The sequence below is a fragment of the Zootoca vivipara genome, chromosome 8 (genome assembly GCF_963506605.1).
Source record: "Zootoca vivipara chromosome 8, rZooViv1.1, whole genome shotgun sequence".
Lineage (NCBI taxonomy): Eukaryota > Metazoa > Chordata > Lepidosauria > Squamata > Lacertidae > Zootoca > Zootoca vivipara.
In genome coordinates, this window is record NC_083283.1 from 46,468,522 (window position 1) to 46,489,996 (window position 21,475).

Sequence of the window (21,475 nt, forward strand, 5' to 3'; positions counted from 1 at the left end):
GGTAACTTGTCAGTGTTTGTCTGGCTTGCTAATTGTTATTTCACATATCAGGCTTGGAAATCTCTCCATCCTAATTTAGGCTTATCACACAATATGAAACAGCATCTCAAAAATGAAGAATGATGGTGTGCCAGTATTTTTATGCCTAAACCATGCCTTCTTCTGTAGAAACTACATAGCATGTTCAAAACCTGAAGTAGTCTGCATCTAGGTGAACAGTTTTAGGATCATAACAGGCAGATGACCAAATAAGGGCAAATCCACACCACACATTTAATATACATTCAAAGCACACAATCCTGGAAACTATAGTTTGTTAAGGGTGCTGGATATTGTAGTTCTTTGAGGATGAAGCTACAGTTCCCAGAAATATTTGGGGGAAATCATGTTGTAGCATTGAATGTGCTACAAATGAATGGTGTGATCTAGCTAATGAGGAGGAGCTAAGCCTACCCAGATGCTTCAAAAGTTGAGGTAATGTTAACCTGTTTTATTTTTTTAACTTTTAAAGTATGGTTGTGATTTTTTCTTAATTTTGTTGTTTTATCTTTTCGTAAACCACTTTGATATTTTTTTACTGTCAAGCGGTGTACTCGTTTAATGAAATATAAATATAAACAATGTTCACACAGAAAATCTGCAGCAGACAATATGGTACAAGTGGGGTAACTGTATCAATAACTATGTTGAAGAAACCCACTCTCTGTCTCATTGAAGGTCTTTGTTGCTTGGTTCAAACGTAACACCAAATCATAATTTTGCACTACTAGAATAAGCCTGGAAAGAGCCTTAGGCTTGTGCACTTCTTCACCAAGTTGTTTTAAATTACTTCTTGTGTTTATGTTCTTTTTTCCACAAACCATAATTCGCCATTACATTGAGCCTGTACCATGAAACCAAATTGCAAACCAGAATTGCAAACCCCGGGCTCATCCACACTTGCACTTGCCCTAAAAAGCAAGGGTCCAAGCAGTTTTCTGTTTGCCCTGCCATTTTCCAGGAAAACCCACTCTTTAGCACCAAATCGGAGCAAATGTCAATCCATGGAAGAGGCGATTGACATTTCCTCCGATTCAGCAGGAAAGATTGGCATTTCCAGGGGGGAAGCAGTGGGACAAACAGAAGTCTGGATGAACTCCTTGGCTTTCAATCACCACTGGTTTGCAGTTCTGAATTGCCAGGCAAGCATAAAACATAATTTGCCAGTTCATATGCAATGACGAGCTATGGTTTTCTAAAAACCAGGAACTAATTATTTGGAGTATATAAGATGTAGAAGGAAAAGGAAGCATGCAAGGCTGAGGCTCTTCCTAGACTCAGTCTTGCAGTGTGAACTTATGGATTAGTACTACATGTGAACCAAGTTACTGTTTATTATGTACCTTTTGAATCAATATGACTTTCCCTTGTATTGGTTGTAAACTTAAAGTTTCATGGATCACATAGTCTTTCTTCATCACTGTAAATATTATGAAATACATCAATAACCCACTGTAGCAATTAAAAAATTACTGTTGATTGTAAACTTTTGCTATATAAATAAAACTACAATTCTTTTTGGAAGAAGAGGAGGGAGGCAAGATAACAATATCTCAAGAAAATAAGAGGAAAAACAGTATTTCACATAATATAATTTTTAAAGGTAGCTTACACTACTTATTTTAGCAGTAGTTTTAACACTGACAGAAAAGGCTACTTCCCATATTTGAAACTGGATTTCATTGGAAGTATGCAAAAGTGTGACAACTCAGAAGCACTAGTCAGCATATATTTCTAATTGAAAATTGCTACAGTATCTGTACGGTAGCTAGGTTCCATCTACCACACAAAAACAATCACATCATACTCTGAAGAAAAATATTGATTGGAAGGTAAATAACAAACCCTATTTAAATAAATGTAGTATTTGCATGTGAAGGGCCCCAAGACCTCCCAAAGGAAGTCACAGTTGACACAATATTAGTTTAAGGTTATTGACATTATTTTGGCCACAACTTTATTGACTACAGAATGTGAGTGGTTTGCTTAGGCATTGGTTCGACTAGCTGCACCTACACCTCCGGCAGGGCAGCACTGACAACTGGATACTGGCAGAGGTCAGTAAGGGTAAACAGACCCACTCACCCCAAAATGCTCCCAGGTGCTCTGGCATGGCCCTGACCCCCGGAAGGGGATTGGACAAAAGCATGCTGAGCACCTGGATTCCTTTAACAGAATACCCTATTGCAGATTGGGAGGGGCAGGTGTGACAACCTCCCTTCCACCACACCTTGAACCAATGCCTAACCGCCAAACCTTACAAAGTTGTGATGATTTGGTACGTGGCAGGCGAAACCCAAGTGGCATCAGCCAAATGGGAAAATTCCTACTAGGCGCCTGCCCCAAAAGCAGATGACCCACGACGACATAGCAAGGTCATAACAAAACCCTAAATATAGGGAGGGTGGGCGGGTGATCCAATGCACGAGCGCTAAGAGGAAGCTCAACGCAACATGCAGGTCCCCTGACTGCAAATTCTCTCAACCACATTGGCCAAAATTATTCCAGCAACCAAGGAACCCAATCGGGTTGTTGTGGCTATCCAAACGATCCCACCCACACAAACAAGTGAGGTCAGTCTTAGTGATCTCACCGCAACACGTGCCCTCCGTCATGAGGACACGATTTTTCCATTCAAATGTTGACAAATCAACTTGTTTGTTAATCTCAAGGGAGAAAAGGTTGGTGCATGTGTATCGTGATTTAACTTTTATTGTATCTATCATCAAATTCACAAACTCAGGTTGCAATTCTATGCATACTTACTGGGAGTAATTGAATTTGGTCAGACTGAGTCATCACACCCAAGCAGGATCCAAGGCTGTATGCCATAAACTCAAAACATAAACTGTTCCAGCTATTAACTTCTAAGAAGAAAGCTTTACTAACTTGTCATTACAACACCATCCCTATTCAGGATAATTTTTTGAAAAATCATGTCATATATGATAATCACACCATGTCTTTCCATCGACTCAGATCAAGAAGATTTTGATAGTTTTGTTATTGTCCCAGTAGGTCAAGATAGCAATGACTCCAGATCTTCCTCCCACATTTTCTGGGATTACATCCCATAAATATATACACGTTTTGTTCTTCTAGCAACAGCATCCCAGAATATGTAGCTTGAACGGGACCGGCAGGTTTCCTTGAGACCCCTGCAGTCATGGGAAATCAGAATTTGTGAAGACCTCAACACCAACAGGATCTGTTGCTCATTAATCAAACTCTGTGAAGGAATTTCTGTTTTAAAGGCTAAGAAATCACAGGATCTTGCTTTAAATCAATATGGAGTCATAAAAGCAGGATGACCTTAGTGTGAGAAAGACTCTGATTCTGAAAGCTCAGAAACTCTTTCAATCAAAATCTAAAAGATCCCATGAAGGGATGATTAGATTACTTAAAACAGGCTAAATTGCAGCCACAACAGCAATCCAAGCTCACAGAAGAAATAACACTGCAGTCCCTCTTCCATAGCCAGATCCTAGAGCAGGCACAGGCAACCTTGGCTCCCCAGATGTTTTGGAACTACAACTCCCATGATCCCTGACCACTGGCCCTGTTAGCTAGGGATCATGGGAGTTGTAGGTCCAAAACATCTGGAGAGCCAAGGTTGCCTGTGCCTGTCCTAGAGGACAAATTGTCCACCAATTAGTGGTTCTATTTGAAGTACAAGAAATCACATGCTCAAATACAATAGGGGTAACAACACTAGATCCAGGCCAGGCTCTAGGTAAGGTCCCAGTGGCGCGGGGCGCCAGGGCGCCGGGCTGGCAGGGGGGGGCGCTCACAGCAAAGCGGCGTGGAAGCCGTGCTGCGTGCTGCGAGGGCACCGGAGCGATCTCCGTGCCTCAGCGCCAGGGCGCCCGACCTGCTTGAGACGGCCCTGACTAGATCAGAGAATTAATTTTGATTATACAGTAGTAGGAAAAAATGGATCAATCAAGTAGTGTAAAGGCCATCATATCTAGACCAGATTTGTTAATAGGAGCCTCAATCCTGCTGAAAAAACCCCAGAATAGTTTCTGTTTCAGCATATACATCTTTTTTTATTTTGGTAGCTTTATAACAGCACCTCCATAAGCAACACACACACATTACACATATGCTGGCAATTATTATCCAGTTCTGAATCAGCAGGAACAATAATAAAATGTACTGCTATTCCCTTACTTGTTTATTTCCAGAGAGTGCATCCCATACCGACTTTCGATTGCATATTTGCCAGGATTAATGTGGACATTGATGGGAACATGGTTTTTGTACCTAAGAAAAAAACAGTGCATACACACACACACATATTAAAATGGTGCATAAACTATGAATAAAACAATGTATAGATTTGCAAAATAGCATATATCCCAATATAGAACCCAGTTAACCCAGAGTACCACCCATCAGCTGACAGAGTGGGAGGCACTAAATTTAACGACCTGCTTTGCATTCTGGTACCTGATTGGCAGTATTTGTAGGATCTAACTGAGAATTCTTGTGCACATATGAATTGGGCAGGGGAACTGCACACACAGCATCCATTATACTGTACACATGATTTGGCCTATTTAGAACTTCAAAGCTTAGTAGCAAAACTTTGGGTCCAGAAATCTACTGGAAACCAGAAAAATTGACCCCAAAAAATCAGCATAATGTTTTTATATGGAAAGTTCAGGTTAAAACCCTTGCTGCCATCCACGGGGGCCAAATAGATTTCAAAGGCAGGTCGACAAAGAGTAGCAGTCAAACTTTAACAGAAACAGATCATGTGTGACAGTGGCCACATCCTCAGTCTATTCAGTTTTATGTGTTGAGTAACCCAGAAATGGCTGCGTTGCAACACACTGAAATCAGTTTTAGGAGATACTGTATTGAAATGGATGTATCCATGACTAATGTCAAGATAATATAATCAAGTAAAGTTTTTCTGCACTCATTGTTTTCCCTGCTCTGGATCTGTCCAGCATAACTTAAAACAACATTCTCCCATACAATTTTGCTCATTCATTCAGATAAAAAGGTTCTTCTCTGTGTTCCTCCAACATTTTAGGTCTAGTGCAGGCATGTCAAACCTGCGGCCCTCCAGATGTTTTGGCCTACAACTCCCATGATCCCTAGCTAGCAGGACCAGAGGTTGGGGAAGATGGGAATTGTAGTCCAAAACATCTGGAGGGCCGCAGGTTTGACATGCCTGGTCTAGTGGGTGATGACACAGTACAGAACCAAGGTTGATTTCTTATTCAAAGTACATGTATCTATTGTTCTTAGGCAGCAAGCTTTCTTTGTTTATAGCACTTCTAAGGAAGCAGATAGGTGATGTTCCAGGAATCCCCTTACCCATTTAGCTTTAATGGTTTGTTGTTATTTGTTCTGTGCTGTAATTACGTTGGTTTTTAGCTCAGCTTATTTTTATTTGGATGTGGGCTGCCTGGTAGATAATTTGATGGAAAGGTGGGCTATAAATACATATATAATGAAATATGGTGGTTAAATATGAAATATCAGTTTTCATATATATGTGTGTATACACACACACACACACACACACACACACACACACACACACACATATTGATCCAAGCTATTTAATTTGATTTGTGGCATAAATGAATGAACCATCTGCATATTTCATCACCTAACCTATTTTTAATACTGTCATTTCCCCCACTTGATTCAAAAACAAAAACCAGGAGACTGAGTCCATTTCAACAAACAATAAAGTGACACCTTGTTGAACGGCCAGCAGTGTTATATTTAGCTCTTCCAAAACAAAGTTACAACTAAATCTGTCTCTTCTATCAATCTTCACATTAAAGGCTGCCTGTCAGCACCTTCTGTGATGGACGATTTAGACCAGTGCACACAGGTGCACATGTTAAATATAAATGGTGCTGAACTTTAAGACAAAGACAGGAATGATACCTTCACAAATTATTTGTTTTTTGGCATTTATACTGCACTTAGTACATGTGTATAGAACATCTTAAAACAGAGGAAACTGTGCCTCCTGGATGCAGGGAGTTGGACTAGATTACCCTCAGGGTCCCTTCCATCTCTACAATCCTATGATTCTAGGGGAAAGAAAGGAGCAATTTCACTGCAGCAAAACTGGAACAACCTTTCCCACTTTTTCAGCTGCTCTGTATGAGATGCTGCTGTCACTTGTTAAGGCAACCTGCAGAGATGTGATGAAAACCAAGCAGTGTGCTTGGCTCAGACAATAAATATATTTATGTCCAGATATAAATAAAAAGCTGCACATTTAATATGGACCATTTAATCTCTGGTGAGTAAAATTCCAGGAGAGGTAAATAATTTGCTAATATGGGGTTGCAGCACTCCTACTCTTACTGTGTACTAATAGTTTGCACTAACTGCCAAGAGTTTCAAATATCCCGGAGTTTCCATATCTTCCTTCATTGAAACCCATAAAGCAGCATGATTAAATGAAACGCATCCCAATGCAATATAAGGAATTCCTCAGAATAGGCCTACAGCCTGTTCACCCACATCTCTTGTAATTTCTCTTTGCTTGTATTAATGCAGTTCACTTCAAGCACATGCATGTCATTTGTTTAATCAATGATGAACAAGAGCTGTCAGATCAGGTTCACTGCATTTGGTATCCCAGAGCAAAACACCTGTTCAGCCACTGAACCTTCCCTCATTCTTTCCATTGGGAGCTAAATGCACATAGTGTGATTCCATGCACATTTACTCCAAAGCAAGTCTCACTGCATTCAGTGGGGCTTACTCGCATGTAAATTTGGATGGAACTGGCGCCTAAACACCTAATGGAATCCCAATAAACTACATTATTACATGGAATACTAAACCATACATATTGATATATACTTGTAATTATCATTATATGTTTATCAAGAACTCTGGAATGATGGAAACATTAAAACTGTACTGTGAAACTACCATAGCTGCCAAGTTTTCACTTTTCTCGCGAGGAAGCCTATTCAGCATAAGGGAAAATCCCTGTAAAAAAGGGATAACTTGGCAGCTATGGAAACTACGCTCTCTGGAATCAATAGAAGTGGATTTAATCTATTCACCCATATGTGCACTTGGGTTTCTCATACATATGGCAGATAGGGTTGCCAGACTCAATAGAGGACAGGACTTCTGTGCCTTTAATTGCCCTGCTCTCTTTTGAGTTTGGAAACCTTAAAGAGAAACCAGCAGACCCTTCGTTTAATTTCCAAGCAAAGGGTCTGCTGGTTTCCAGACTCAAAAGAGAGCAGGGCAATTAAAGGCACAGAAGTCCTGTCCTCTATTGAGTCTGGCAACCCTAATGGAAGAGCCCCATTCATTTCAGTGGGGATACCAATCTGTACAATTAACGTGCATTGTATATAAATTAGCTTTCCAATTTCCACCGAGATGAGTGGGGAAGGCATTCTGATTCTTTAGTTTGTATCTTGTAAGTCAGGCTTGGATTTGTTTTCAGTATTAAAAGATGGAATACAGATTGAATGACTAATTGAACTGTTCACGCACAAGAGTATGGACTTCATATGTGCACTGCAGCTTCTGATACTTGGAAGATTACAGTGTGTACAAGGGCTGCTGTGTCAGCATCATAACTAAGTACAGATTATCCAATTACTGACGCATGAACTAAAATTCAAATTCAAAAATGAAATATACAAATTCACCAGTGTGAATGGCTTTATGCATGCACAAAGCAGTGTGGCATTGTCCAAAATGATGGCTTACAGACTGGAGAACATTTCAAGCCTTCTGATCAGTTTTATCTCTCTCTATGCAAAAAACGCTTGAGTTTTATGTTCATTTTAGCAATTTTAAATGCACATATATAATCAACAACATGCAGTGCTGATAAAGAAAGAAGCTTACCATGTAACACGAGGCTCCGGCCAGCCAGTCACAGTGCAGTGTAATTTGACATTCTGTTTTTCCCAGATAGTGTGGGAACGAGGTTTGATAACAAATTCAGGAGCATGTAACAGTTTGTCTTCATTTAACTTTCTGTGGAATTCTATCTTATCAGTTAACTGCAAGGCAAAGATTCATCTTAAACTTTTATCACCTGGACACACTATAGTTTTATAACTTACTTATCAAACCTTTATTAGGCATTTTGCAAATAAAACCATAAAAGAGAAAATAACATATAAAAGCCTTGAAATATATATTAAAAAGGCAGCAGTTGGCTACATACATACATATATATATATATATATATAAAATGTAGAATCTGTGGTTTTCTTTGTTAACCTGCTCCTTGGAGGACTGCTACCAAAAACTCGGCTACCCCCGCCGTTACCCTTTGGTCAACGTCAGATAGGCAGAATCCCACTTTCACCTTGCTGGGGTTCCAGAGCACCCAAAAGAGGGGGCAGCACACGTTGACGGAGCGTACTGTACAATGGACAATGAAAGAGAATATGCTCTACAGTGTCCGGGACATTCATAGAACATCTGCAGAATCTCTTGTTTCTAGGAATGTTTTGATATCTTCCCCCTGACAAATGCAGAGGGAAAAACATTCAAATGGGCCAGCATAAAAGCCCTACATAGTTTTATAACAGGGAAACATTATTTTTGTTTACAACAACCTTTCCCAGTCTGGTATGCTGCAGACAACTCTACAAGACTACTCTAGAACAAGTAGAGAGGAAATAACTATGCTTGTTACATGGGGGTTGTTTGAGATTTTCTGATAATCAGCTGAGTGCACTTACTCAGAAGTAAAGTTTATGAAAGCTGTCAAGAAATTGAACTTTGTCGCCTGCCCTGGGCTACTTGTATGAACTGTAGCATATTAGATGGAATACTTTTTTTTTTTACTTATTTTCTCATCGGGGATTATAGGTTTAACTGAGAAACCTAGCAATTTCCCTGAGGCTCAAATATCAAGGCAGTTCAATGTGGATGTAAGGAATGGCACATCTCTTGTTAGGGCGTCCTTGAAACTGGACTATCTGAGAAAAACATATGATGGACAGAGTGAAGCTATATGAATAGGTGCATAGCTGGGAGGTGGGCAGATCAAGATGGATCTCAGAGTGGTAAGGAAAGACTTTGGTATGCCTGGGAGAGAAAGGTAGCAAAGAAGGGCTGGATGTGAACAACAAAGGAGCTTTTGTAAGGTTCTATTTTTAGGGAATGTGCTTAGAGATAGGGTCCCATTGATTTTGGTAACCAAAGTGAATTCAGCAGTTTGAATATTTCCCTCTGAAATCAAAGGTCACAAAAGTGCTTAACTATGGCTGTAGTTATGTTTCCTCCAGTTCTTTTACAAAAAAAAGCAATATTCCATAGGTGTAGTACCGTTTTCTTTAGAACCATTTCTTCAGCTGTCTCTTGTATTGCTATTTTTCTTGACTTCTTCTGACGTGTTTCTTCTTCCATAGAAGATGAAGTTTCCTTTTTGGTTGCAGTAATTCCTTCCCCGGCTGCCATAAGGTTCCTTCTCGCAATATATGCAGCACTTTCCTTTATTCTTTCTTCTTCTGTGTCTGTAATCCCGCTGATATGGGTTTGTCTGCAATATACATTTTTTACATTGAATAGAAGACAAAATGTTTCATTTAGTTGAGCCTATTCCATTTTAAAGGCAATGGACCTTCTCTACAAGGTCTCCTTGGAGGATTTCTATTACGATAACCACCATCTGAAGTGGAGAAAGGTGAAAATGAGAAGACAAGTGAATGAATCAAAATGCTCAATGTACATGTTTTCAGTTCATTATGACTTTGAAAATCTGACACAGTATTGTTATTATTTTTGTTTTAGACTCAGTTTTTCCAATTGCAGCTAAAAGTAGGGTAATTATATTTAAAACATGTAATAGAGCAACCAAGTTTAAAAACAGAACAAAACACATCTCACACTTAATTATATTATAGCTTGCCTGTCATTGGTGCTTAACTTCTAGAAAAGGGGGTGCCAAGACTCAGTGGCTAGAGGCGATTTCACTTATCTATGAAATAGACATCAGAGCTTTCCAAAATGTGTGTCATGGCACATTAGTGTGTTGGCTGCAGTGTGTAGGTATGTTTTGATAATGCTCATCAAGCTCATCCCGGGGCAGGAAAGGGGTTAGTTTAATCTATGGTTTGTTAGTAAAACTGAATTACGGTATTGTGAAATGACGAATATCTAAAAAGTATGTTACCAACATGAAAAGTTTGGAAAGCTCTAGCCTACATGTTAAGGGTCAGGTTAATCCACCCTTATCTACATATTGTAGCAAAAGGGATAGCCCAGGAGACATCCTCCAGATGTTGTTGGATAGCAACCTCTGTCACCCCTGACTTTCGGCCATGCTGGCTGATACTAATGGAAGCTGTAGTCCAACAACATCTAGAGGGCACTACATTGGCTTCCTCTATACTACAGTTAATTCCTAGCCTTGGAAATGTGTGTCAGAGTTGAACTCTAGTAGCTCTGGCACAAATTAATTCCTGTTTCCGGAACATTAATCTTTAAGTGATTGCAGTGTTCTCTTATCCCTTCCATTCAAACCTAAATAGAATTTTACATTAAGGACCACAGCATTGTTCCCCCACCCAACAAAAATCAACAATGGTTTGCTTCAAACTATTGTTAAAGGAATGGGTGGGTGTACAGTATTTCACGATGTGGGAGGAAAATATGAATCTCATGTGTGTGGGGTAAATAAAGAATTGGCTGAGTGCCTGGATTCAAAATGTGAGCCTAGCTCACCCTCCAGCAGGTCAAGTAGCATGTCAAGGAGAGAGATGGAACATCGGATAAGAAGGGGTATGACCTAGCTCAGTCTAGGAACCCAGCTATATTATCGTAACTCCTTCATGCAATAACTAGCACTCGTGCATACTTATGCTTGACTGCAATCTCCATCAAATGAAACTCTTTAGCATAGCACACGGCTCTTTACAATGTATAACTTGATCACCACTAAAAACATCAAATCCATCCAACCCATGAATTGGGGTCAATTTCTGCTTTTGGACAGAGCATGCTTTTAAAGAACTATTAAAGTATAGTGTAGACTCGTGTAAAGGCTTTTTAATGATTAGATTAATGTGTGCAGATATATCATCTTATACAACAGGTATAGGAACATAAGAGATTGTTGGATCAGACCAGTAAATCAGAGATAAATCAAGTTGTATAACGAAATTTTGAAATGAGCTACAAATTAACTTTTTAAAAAGTTATTTGCTTATGAACGCATATCTTGCAGGCCTCAAGCCCAACTCTGTTGGCTTCCAACCAGAACACTGGGCAGGTAATGTGTTATATCTCTAGATAGCTTTCTGATGTAATTATTTTTTTTAAAAAACAACAACAACAACACACTGCCTCTCTCTGGCAAATCATCTGTCAGTGGAAAGGTGCAAGCTGTCCTTGTAAGAGAATGTAGATATGATTTATAATTTGCACATGGAAAATGAGTCGGGACTCTTATCCTTCAGAGAATAAATAAACAGCAATGGTGTGAAACAGCATGTCCCATTCTGACACAACAGCATGGATGGTATGTCAAATTTGTGCAACCATATGACAATGGATCAAGTGAGCTTCTCAACACTTTAAGAAATATTAATGAGAGCAGAGTAGGGTGATAATGGTGAAGGAATTCCTATCCCATCACTCAACCCCCATATACAAATCCCAAGCATGCCTACAGGATTAGTAGAGTCTAAAGACTACTGGCTACTCCACATCTGTATTTAAGGGTATGCCTGCGCCAGCTGTTATCACAATATATTTCTTCTGCAAAAGCACCAAAAACTCACTCACTCACTCTCACTGCAAAGTGCATTGTACTCTTTAATCTTAAATGTATCTGTCTGTGGACTTAATAATAAGAGAGAAAAGGAGTTCAGCTGTGGCTAATGCCAGTGCAATGTAGTTGAAATCCTATGCTTCCCCTAGCAGCAACATTAAAGGCACCTATGATGCCCCCACATTAGTCATGCAAAGAAGGCACCAATCAAAAGTGATGTGAGGAAGAACATCAAGATGATATACTACACCCTGGAAAAACATTAAACATGCACAAGCTATGTTGGTGTCATAGACATGATTTGTCCAACCACTCTTACAATATATACATTGGGTTCCATCCATGTGTCTATAGGCTATATTTCCAGCAGGTCTTCTTATCAATGTCCTTTCAGGTGGGGAAACATTGTGCTCCTTCTGGGATAGTTTGTCTACCTTTGGTCCCCACCCCACACTCAGCTCTCACTTGTGTCTCCTAGAAGCTTTCATCATGTGACAGCAGCCATACCCCAGGAATGGCTTTGACTGGCTGGCTAAACCAGGTGAGGGTAGCTGATGGGTTTGAAACCCTTGGCGAATTAGGAACCCCCCCCCCCACAAGAAGACAAACTCTGGCAGATTGAGCAGACAACATGAATAGTGAGTTCAATAGTCAAGAAGGTAGTTTCTGCTGTAGAAGGAAGTGAGGGGCCGATGCGGCTTGTCAACCTGGGAAGTTAGCCCATCTAGGATTTTTTTTGGGGGGGGGAGAAGAAAGGGCTAAGGAATACACCCTACAAAAATCCTAAGCTGAGTCCCTAAGATTCCTTTGGACCACATCAGTGAGGCCGAGAGAGGGGTCTTGTCGTATGGGCAACCCAGGACCTCCATAGACGCTCACCAGGCTTGTGCCCCAAGGAGGTCACTTTCAGTGCTGCAAATGTAGCAGTTTGACTTCACCCCCAGAGGCATATTTCATTGTCTCTCGAGACAGATGGATAGCAGTCGTCAACAACTGTATCATATCACAGGGGAAAGCAATGAAAATGTTCTGGTTTTGATTTGGCTTCTATGTAGAAATCTTCAGAGTCACACTCATTTTCACCACAACACAAACCTACCACATCACATATATCAGGGATAACCAATATGGCCCTTATATAAATCTACATATATCAACTACTTTTCTTCCAGATGTGAGCAGCAAATCCACTACAAAAATACACAGACAAACCATGCTCTTTATCCCTGCTCCTGTCCACAAATCAATGAAAAAGAGACATACCTTCCTCTGAATATAGGTACTACATAATCAATAGCTGTGTTTTCCTTCTCTTCTTCTGACAATATACTCTGCTTAGCCCGCTTTGCTCTGGGACTTAACTTGAAAGAATAATCTTCCAACATTTTTCTGAAAAAAAGGTAATATTATCAGATTTATAAAGACACTGAATATACAATTAGATTTACAAGCATGTGCCTTAGAAAACCATATCTAAACATAAAAGATACATTAAATATATCAGGACATCTGTTTATCTACAAGTATACAAGGTGAACATTGAGGAAGCAGGCAAAAAACTACATAGAAAAATAGATGGAAAACACAAAGATATAATGATCAATTCAGTATTGCCCAAATTATATACAATAATGATTTTTTTTTGTTTTTATTTTGTGTATCTGAGCACTGTCTTTAATACCATCAACAGGGAAAAACACAAATCTAGATTATCGCTTGTTATTAGCAAAAGCTAAGGAGCGTCCACTGTTACTATTTTGCAAAAGGGATTCAAACGCTTACTGGAACTTTTGGTTTCTGCAATTAAAGTGCATCAAAGCACTCTGTCACATTACTGCAACAGTTCTGCTTTTTAAAAAGCATGGACTTTTTAATGTGATGGGAAATGCATTGAAAAGTGTGCAATAAACAAATTATTTGCAGGAAGATGGGTAAATACCCCACAAGTAAATCCAGATTGCAGAATGAATGCTTATTGTCATATAACTGACCCATAAAAGTATAATAAACGGTTAATAAAGGTTGGACACAGTATATCCACCAACTTTGTGCAAGCAAATCACAATATGAACTGGGCTTAACGTGCAACTACTTACTTACTTACTTACAATTTGCTTCTCATCTATCCTCACTGCGCTTCTCATAAAAAAACAGCATTTTTTTAAAAAAACTTACAAGAATACCAAGGGTCAAAGCTCAAATTTCTGTACTTTGAAAACTATTGTTTCATATAACTTTTTTAAAAATATAACTTGCTCATACTGTTATGCGATCACTAGAATGATCTTTATGGGTTTAAATTCTTCACCTTATTACTTAGATTTTCAATAGGGAAACAGAAAAGAGAACGGAAACATGCAGCCTAAGTTTATGTATGTCTAGTTACAAATAAGTACCACTTGTTCAGTTGGATTTAGTCCTAGGTACTTTTACATATGCTTATTACATACCTAGACTGAAATCCAATGTACACATTTGGGAGTAAGCACTACTGAAAATGGGGCTTAGTTTTGAATAGATACGCGAAGGATTACACTGTTTATATCACCCAATGCAATGGAGCTATTTGTGCCAGCTCCTCAATCTGGGGAGTCTACCAGACCCTCCAAGTGTCCCTATTTTCCAGGGACATCCCTGATTTAGAGAATCCATCCCGGTTTTTGATTTGATCCTGGAATGTCTCACTTTTCCTTAGGATGTTCCTATTTTCATTGGAGAAATGTTGGAGGGTATAGAGTTATCTGACCCCTGAGCCGTCTGAAGGCCATCCTGTATAGGGAAGTTTTTAGGGGAAGTTATATATGTTGGAAGCAGCCCAGAGTGACTGGGGCATGGGGCAACCCGGTAAGATGTGTAGGGTATAAACAGTAAAATTATCATTATGGAATGGGACCTCCCTATATTCATCGAAGAAATGTTGGAGGGTAGAGTCCAACTGACAGCGAAATGCAGATGATGTTTGGCCACACACACACACACACACAATTTGGATAAAAGTTACTGAAAGGTCATGAGGCTGTTGTCCCTGAAACCAGAGAGCAAAGAAAGTGTGATAGGTCCTACTCTGGGGAGATTCAGTTCCACATACCAGGTAAGAAGGCTCTGGTTGCAACATCCTTCACTGAAGGGCAATATTTTAGAATCTACTCTGGAGAATCTAGAAGCTTCTCTGTCTATGGACCCCTAGTGAGCCTGGATCCAAGGGACTATGAGAAAACTGATTTTAGAAACTTTTATAGTTAGTCTGCTAATACCTCGGGTGGCAATCCTATAAACATTTACCTGGGACTGTACACCACTGAGCCAGTGGCGGAGCATATGCCCGCGCTGCCCAGAGCAGGCGCACTCCCGAGGGGGGCGGAGGGTGCCCTTTCAGGTGTGGGATAGCCGCTCGGGTGCATGGAACAGTGTGTGCGCCCTGCAGCTGGGGGCGGAGTGAGCCGCCGATGGTGGACATTCTGTGCGTCGCCTTCCCGCAACTCCCAAGCCTCCCCCAATTGTCAAAACGAAGGGGGAAGGGGGGAACGCCGCCAGCAAGGCGGTGCAGCTCCTCCCCTTCCCCTGACGGCTTGGGGTAGGCTTGAGAGTTGCAGGCAGGCGGCACGCCAAATCTCACCCCCTCCCAGCGAAGACACCCAGGGCGTCCACCCCCACCGCACCTCCTTCTTCTGCCCCTACACTGAGCTCAATGGGACTTACTTCTGAGTAAATTTGGATCTGTTTAAGCTACTCTCAATCCCACCATATATCTTTTAGCGGAATGGCAGGATATAAATTATCTTAAATAAATAAATGGTTTTAGGAAGCATTTCAGGGCACAAGGAAGAAGGCCAAAGACCTATAACTTGTTTGTAAGAGCAATTGTGTTGTTTCTAAATACGTAGCATCAAAAATAACAGCTTACTCTAACATCTGTATGTAAAATCGACTTACAACAGGATGATATGTATTCATTGGGAAAGAAACTTGATTTTCAACTCTGGTTCTGCCCAATTCATACATTACTTGACTATTCACACCAGTGATCCTAGTCACTGCTGAGTATGCACATAATGCTTGAGTCCAGCGCATAAGTTACTGAGTGGCAGCAAGCACTGTATTTCTAAATGAAAAGTACCCAACACTCATGGCTATTGCGGCCAAACAACAGCTATAATCATTCTGTTCTCATATTTATTTGAGGATTGCTAGAATCATTCACAAAGGATTTTGAGTCATATACCCAATGCCTGAAGCAGCCCTATATTGCTTCATAAATTTAATTACCATAGGTAGGAACATCTAAGTCTGACATTCAGAGCCATTGGTTTAGAATGTCACCTGGCAATGTGAACTGCTTTCATGTCTCATCAGGGCTTAGAAGACAAATTGTACTATGGTTCCCTAGATGTTATTGACTTGGATGCTCTTATGTCACTACAGAGTATGATTACCTATCGTTAAATTTAGCTGAATGCTAAGGCATTGAGAGATTTTAGAATTAGAATGTTAAAGTCAATTAGCAACTTTTGAAAAACTGCTTAGGTCTTGCCTACATAAAGGGGGGGGCGGACCTGGGTATGTTCATATTACAAATTGATGCACGGTTTCAGGATTTTTAAGACATTTGCTGCGGACAGACTGCTTATGATAAGCAATGAAAAAGCCTGGAAAACGTAATACCTTTGGCAAGTCCTAACACAGTTATAAAGCACCCAGCATATTATTTCACATTGGAAGAAAGGTTTAGAGGATGCTTCACATTAATGTGCAATATAACATCACAATATGACATCAAAAGAACTTTAGAGATAACTCTTGTGATAGATCCTGGTCTCTTGGCTAGACATGCTTCTATGGTAGAAAGGCTCTTCTGTTCATGCAAAGTCCTGAATTCTATCAATTTTCCCCATCCCTTTGTAGTCCCCCATGGCCCATTCCACACCACTCAAGAGGGTCTCCTGACCTTGAAGAATATGTTTTTAGGGATACAGTAGGGTGGAAAGGCCAAGAAAGTTTCATTGTGCAAGCAGAGTTTGTGCAAGCAGAGATCTAACGTAGTATGTTACTCTGTGAAACAGGCTTTCCTTCTAAATAAAATGCAAAAATTCCTTTCAGAAAAGTGAAGTATGTGCTGTGTTGCCAGATCAAGCAGAGTAACAGGATCCCCCTAGAGATTGCCCTACTAGTCTAAGATTGGAGACTCAGCTATTTCATATTCTATCTCCTAAGTGACAAACATATTTAGACAGACCTGATTTAGCAGAAAAGATGAATAAGAACCCTTCAAAAGACTGATAAGTTTATTGAATGAATGAGGTTTTTCTCCTATCCCTTCTTCCACAACTTTGCTTTGTCTGCCACATGACAAATGAATGAAGTAGCCTAGCTACCGTACTGGGTTGGGTGGGTTTATCTGACATTAAGGTGTCCTTGACTGCAGGGTCATCAAGTTGAGAGCCTTCCAAATGTTGGCCATAAGCCATGAGCAGGTTTAGGGCACATAAAGGTCTGTGCAAGATACTTAGCACATTAGAGAAGCTTGCTGAATAAGCATTAATCAACCATTGAAACACAAGGTATAGTTGCTTTGAACTAATTTATAAAGAAAAAAAAGATATATGCTTTTTACTATAAACAAAAATAAACACACAGTTCAGATTATGTCCTAAACCACTTGATGGCTTGTAGGCACTGAGCAAAACATAAGAAAGCTTGACAGCAATACCAGGAAAGGCCCTAGAACCATTAAACTATCAGTCTGTGAACACTCAGAAAAGGATGCTGTGATTACTAAGACCCTATTTTTCAGCAGCTGGCTCTAAGCTTTAAGGATCTGCTAGTTAGGAATCAAATGACCAAATATTCTTCTCCATACCTAAACTCATGACTAATGACATAGTTCGTGGCATGTAAAAGGGAACATCTTTATTTATACTTCTGGGCTGCTAGAATTCCCTTTGGCCAAGACACAAAATGCTTTGGTGTATGGCTACAGACTTTGATGGGTAAATCACCGCAAGAGCCAAAACACAGTGTGCATATGCGAAATCAATATTGTTTGATCATCACAATATGGAAGAGCAGGACATATCAGACTTCCCATGGTAAGCACATGGTTTTCAGGGTGGGCTATCTCTTTAATTCTGTTATGCCATACTCCCTATGGCAGGCATTTTGTGTTAGGCCACCCATCCCCCATAGCAGTTGTTTTGTGACTGGGGCCTCCAGTGCTCTCTCAAAATTCAAAATGTGCCCACTGGTCCAAAAAGGCTTGGCAACCCATACTATAGAATGGTAGGAAAGAGCAAATATAAAATGTAATAATATTGACTTGAAGAAGACATTTTTGCAGTAAATAATCTTGTAAATATAATCACTTAAGAGCAATTATTTTTGCAGGAATCGAGTTCAACCTTGAATGTTCACTACTTAAAACTCTTTGCCAAAGCTGAAACAACACAGCCAGTTAAATAATGAATGGAATCATACTTTCATCAACACCAGCAATTCAGTTATAAAGGTCAATGCTGAGCACTTCAGTCCAAGTAAGCACATACCCGCCTAAATCCCAATCACAATTAGATAATTACTTCTGGCAAGATTATTTTTTAAAACCTGCTGAGAAAGAGGACATTTTAATGGGATTTCACAACGGTATTGGATTTCCAGTTTCAGTGCCAACTTCTTCCAGTGATCAGAATATGTACTCAGGCAGCGATGATGGCATCATGATTAGTCCTTGGCCCATCCTCAGATATTTAAATTACTATCTTTGGCCATTCTGCTATCACTTAAGGCTGATGTATATTTATTTTACATGCATGTTTAAGACAACTAGCAAATGTCTAGATTCATCACATCTGCTTCAGTTTTCCTACTATATTACAGAGGAAAACCATGCTCTTAACCCTCTTATGGTGAGACAGATGTATGAAACATTCTTCCAGTGTTTTCTTTTTCTTATGAAAAGTTAATAGGAGACTGTGTTTGAGGGCTCATCCACACTGAAGTTTAATGTAGATTTGAAGTTGCTTCTGTGTCTATATTTTTGTGGCATCCACACAATACTGTACTCTCATCCAAGTGGCAGCCTGCATTCCCACCCCCCCACCCCCCAAAAAATTAAATTTGGATTGTCCTGATCTGCAGATAATCTGCTAAGGGAAGAAAACACCATATATAATTGCAATGTTACCCAACTGTGGATGCATTGCGTGGATAGGTTATTTTACATGTGTGCTCACATCCTGGGTTCTACCTATCATCACACACCCTGCTTCCATTTTGTTTCCATCAGCCCAAAGGAAAGAATTCAGCTTGGCAATCTGGTATATTGAAAAAATTGTGCTTTAAAAATGCATGTGTGCAGATAAACAAATACATGTGCGCATTCCGACAATGGACCTCAGATTTCCAGAAAGGGAAGTGCTAACTGAGGGGAGGAGACAACACCACACAGCATGAATAGGTACCAACAAGCACCACCTTCTAATGTGGATGGAGAGACAATGAGATAGATTTCAGAGGTATAAAACTGAAAATGTTCATGTGTGGATGAAGGTGTACAAATGCACACATGGAAACAGCAAATCGCATATAAATTTGTAAACCACTTTGAAGTTTTCTTTTTTGTGTTTTTTACAATAACCCAGTGTATAAATTTTATGATATAAAATAAACAAATAAATAAAAGTAACGCCCTCATGTAGAGACAGCCTGAGCTGAGGAACTGTGAGAGGGGGAGCTAATGAAACCATTTCCCTCCAGCCATTATTCCCATCAAAACCAAGGCCCCATTTCACCCATGGGGATGGAAATACATACATTTTCATCCTGCATTGAGAAGAAGCTTGGGGGGAAGGGTGATGGCTGAAGGGAAAGGGTTAAGCGGCTCTTTCCAAGCTTCCAAGCCTTCTTCAAAATCCCTGCAGCAAACTGCTGCATGTCTTTGCCTGTGTGATATCTAGGCTGGCCCTCAGAAGACCCATAGAAGAGACAAATGCCATACCTTTGTGGGAAGACTGTAAAGTGTAAAAAAATACGTCTAAGAATAACAAATTATTCCAGCAAAGAAATACATATGATGGTACATCACAGAACCTGTTCCTGCTCCAACTGAAGCTAATGGGATGTTTTTCACTGAAATGAATGAAAAAGGAGTAAACATTTCCTTGCAACTGAGCAAAATTTTGTGTTTTACCCTACCCTCGACTGTAGGTTTCATATCCAAGGCGGTAGGCTTCAGCTTTCTTATTGACCAACTCAGATCCATGATGGTAGGCTTCAGCTTTCTTACTTATCAATTCAGATCCTAGACTGAGGGCTGAAGATCTTTTACTGTGAGCTGCTGATTCATGGGCATAGGATTCTGCCAATTCATGGCTAGATGCTGCAGACTGCTGGCCATGGTGGTAGGTCAAGGCAGCTTCCTTACTATAGGCAGTAGATCCATGAGTGTAGATGGCAGATTTACGCTTCTCCTCCCTTTGGTACTGACTTAGAGTAGACTCCAGCTCCTTGTGGCGATATGTACGATCAAAATGTTGATGATGCCTCTGGTAGAATGGTAAAGACATCCTGGATTTCTCTTAGCTCAGCCCACACTTTTGATGTTCTGTAAAAACAACAACAAACCACAAGTTAAATAGCATGTATGACTATGCTATTATGGTGGGGTTTTTTATTAAAAAAAATGTCATAAGCTGCCTTGAGCATGGTTTTGACCATGGATAATAATAATAAAATCATGTATGTACCGGTATGTAAAGGTAAAGGACCCTGGACAGTTAGGTCCAGTCAAAGGTGACTATAGGGTGTGGTGCTCATCCTGCTTCAGGCCGAGGGAGTCGGCGTTTGTCCACAGACAGCTTTCTGGGTCATGTGGCCAACATGACTAAACTGCTTCTGGTGCAACAAAACACCGTGACGGAAGCCAGAGCACATGGAAACACCGTTTACCTATGTATGTATGTATGTATGTATGTATGTATGTATGACATGCTCAATAATTTTTCAGTGACCATAATTAATCCAACAAATAGTAGTTTGAGTATTTCAGTGTATGAATAAGAAACTTTCACAAGGACATAAGTCAAAAAGTATACACAAAATCCATTTTAACATTCCATTTATATAAGAACATCATTCATTTGAAGTTAAGAAGAATATTTATGTCCACACAGTTGTAGATTTTGAGTTTTATAACTTTCTATGAAAATTTGAGACACTTATGAAAATTTGAGACACAATAGAAAAAAGTAAAATTTTAGTTTCATCCCATGTGGCAATTCCTAAACAAAAACAAAAAAATGCTATTTAAAGGCATCTGGTTACTCTTGTAGAATTTTGGTACAGGAATCTTTTGTCTAACTCTTCTAGAATTAAAATAAATGTTGTGTATTTTTCTTTTCTATTTCTTCTCTATTTCTAAAAATCTAACTTTCAAATCACATTTTCAGTATTGTGATTTCAACATTACATTCCAGATTCTGCATTCCAAAATCATCTTATTGTGACCATCTCACACAATTACATTTGGAGAGACCCAAGATGCAAAACTGCAGCGTAGTGGATCAATACTCCAAATACATCCATTTGCAAACCAGTTATTCTGAACCTTAGTATTCACAATAAAATGTGTGAATCCAAATTATAATTCCAGTATGTATAGCATAACTCATACAGTGCTTATTATTTCATGTTCTGCAC

At 39.7% G+C, this 21,475-nt stretch overlaps 1 protein-coding gene across 4 annotated transcripts in view; it reads right to left on the reverse strand.

The window, feature by feature from the left end:
• Positions 1-21,475, reverse strand: part of MYOM1 (myomesin 1) — a 94,448-nt gene that overhangs the window by 46,144 nt on the left and 26,829 nt on the right. For 3 of the 4 annotated variants that reach the window (XM_060277896.1, XM_035125931.2, XM_035125929.2), the window contains 5 exons: positions 19,973-20,381; positions 13,049-13,174; positions 9,340-9,553; positions 7,903-8,060; positions 4,213-4,305 (listed from right to left, as the gene is read on the reverse strand). In XM_060277896.1, the coding sequence (XP_060133879.1) occupies positions 4,213-4,305; positions 7,903-8,060; positions 9,340-9,553; positions 13,049-13,174; positions 19,973-20,343 (962 nt within the window). In that variant the 5' untranslated portion in view covers positions 20,344-20,381. The remainder of the gene's footprint in view (positions 1-4,212; positions 4,306-7,902; positions 8,061-9,339; positions 9,554-13,048; positions 13,175-19,972; positions 20,382-21,475) is intronic. The other variant, XM_035125930.2, reaches the window with a different exon arrangement.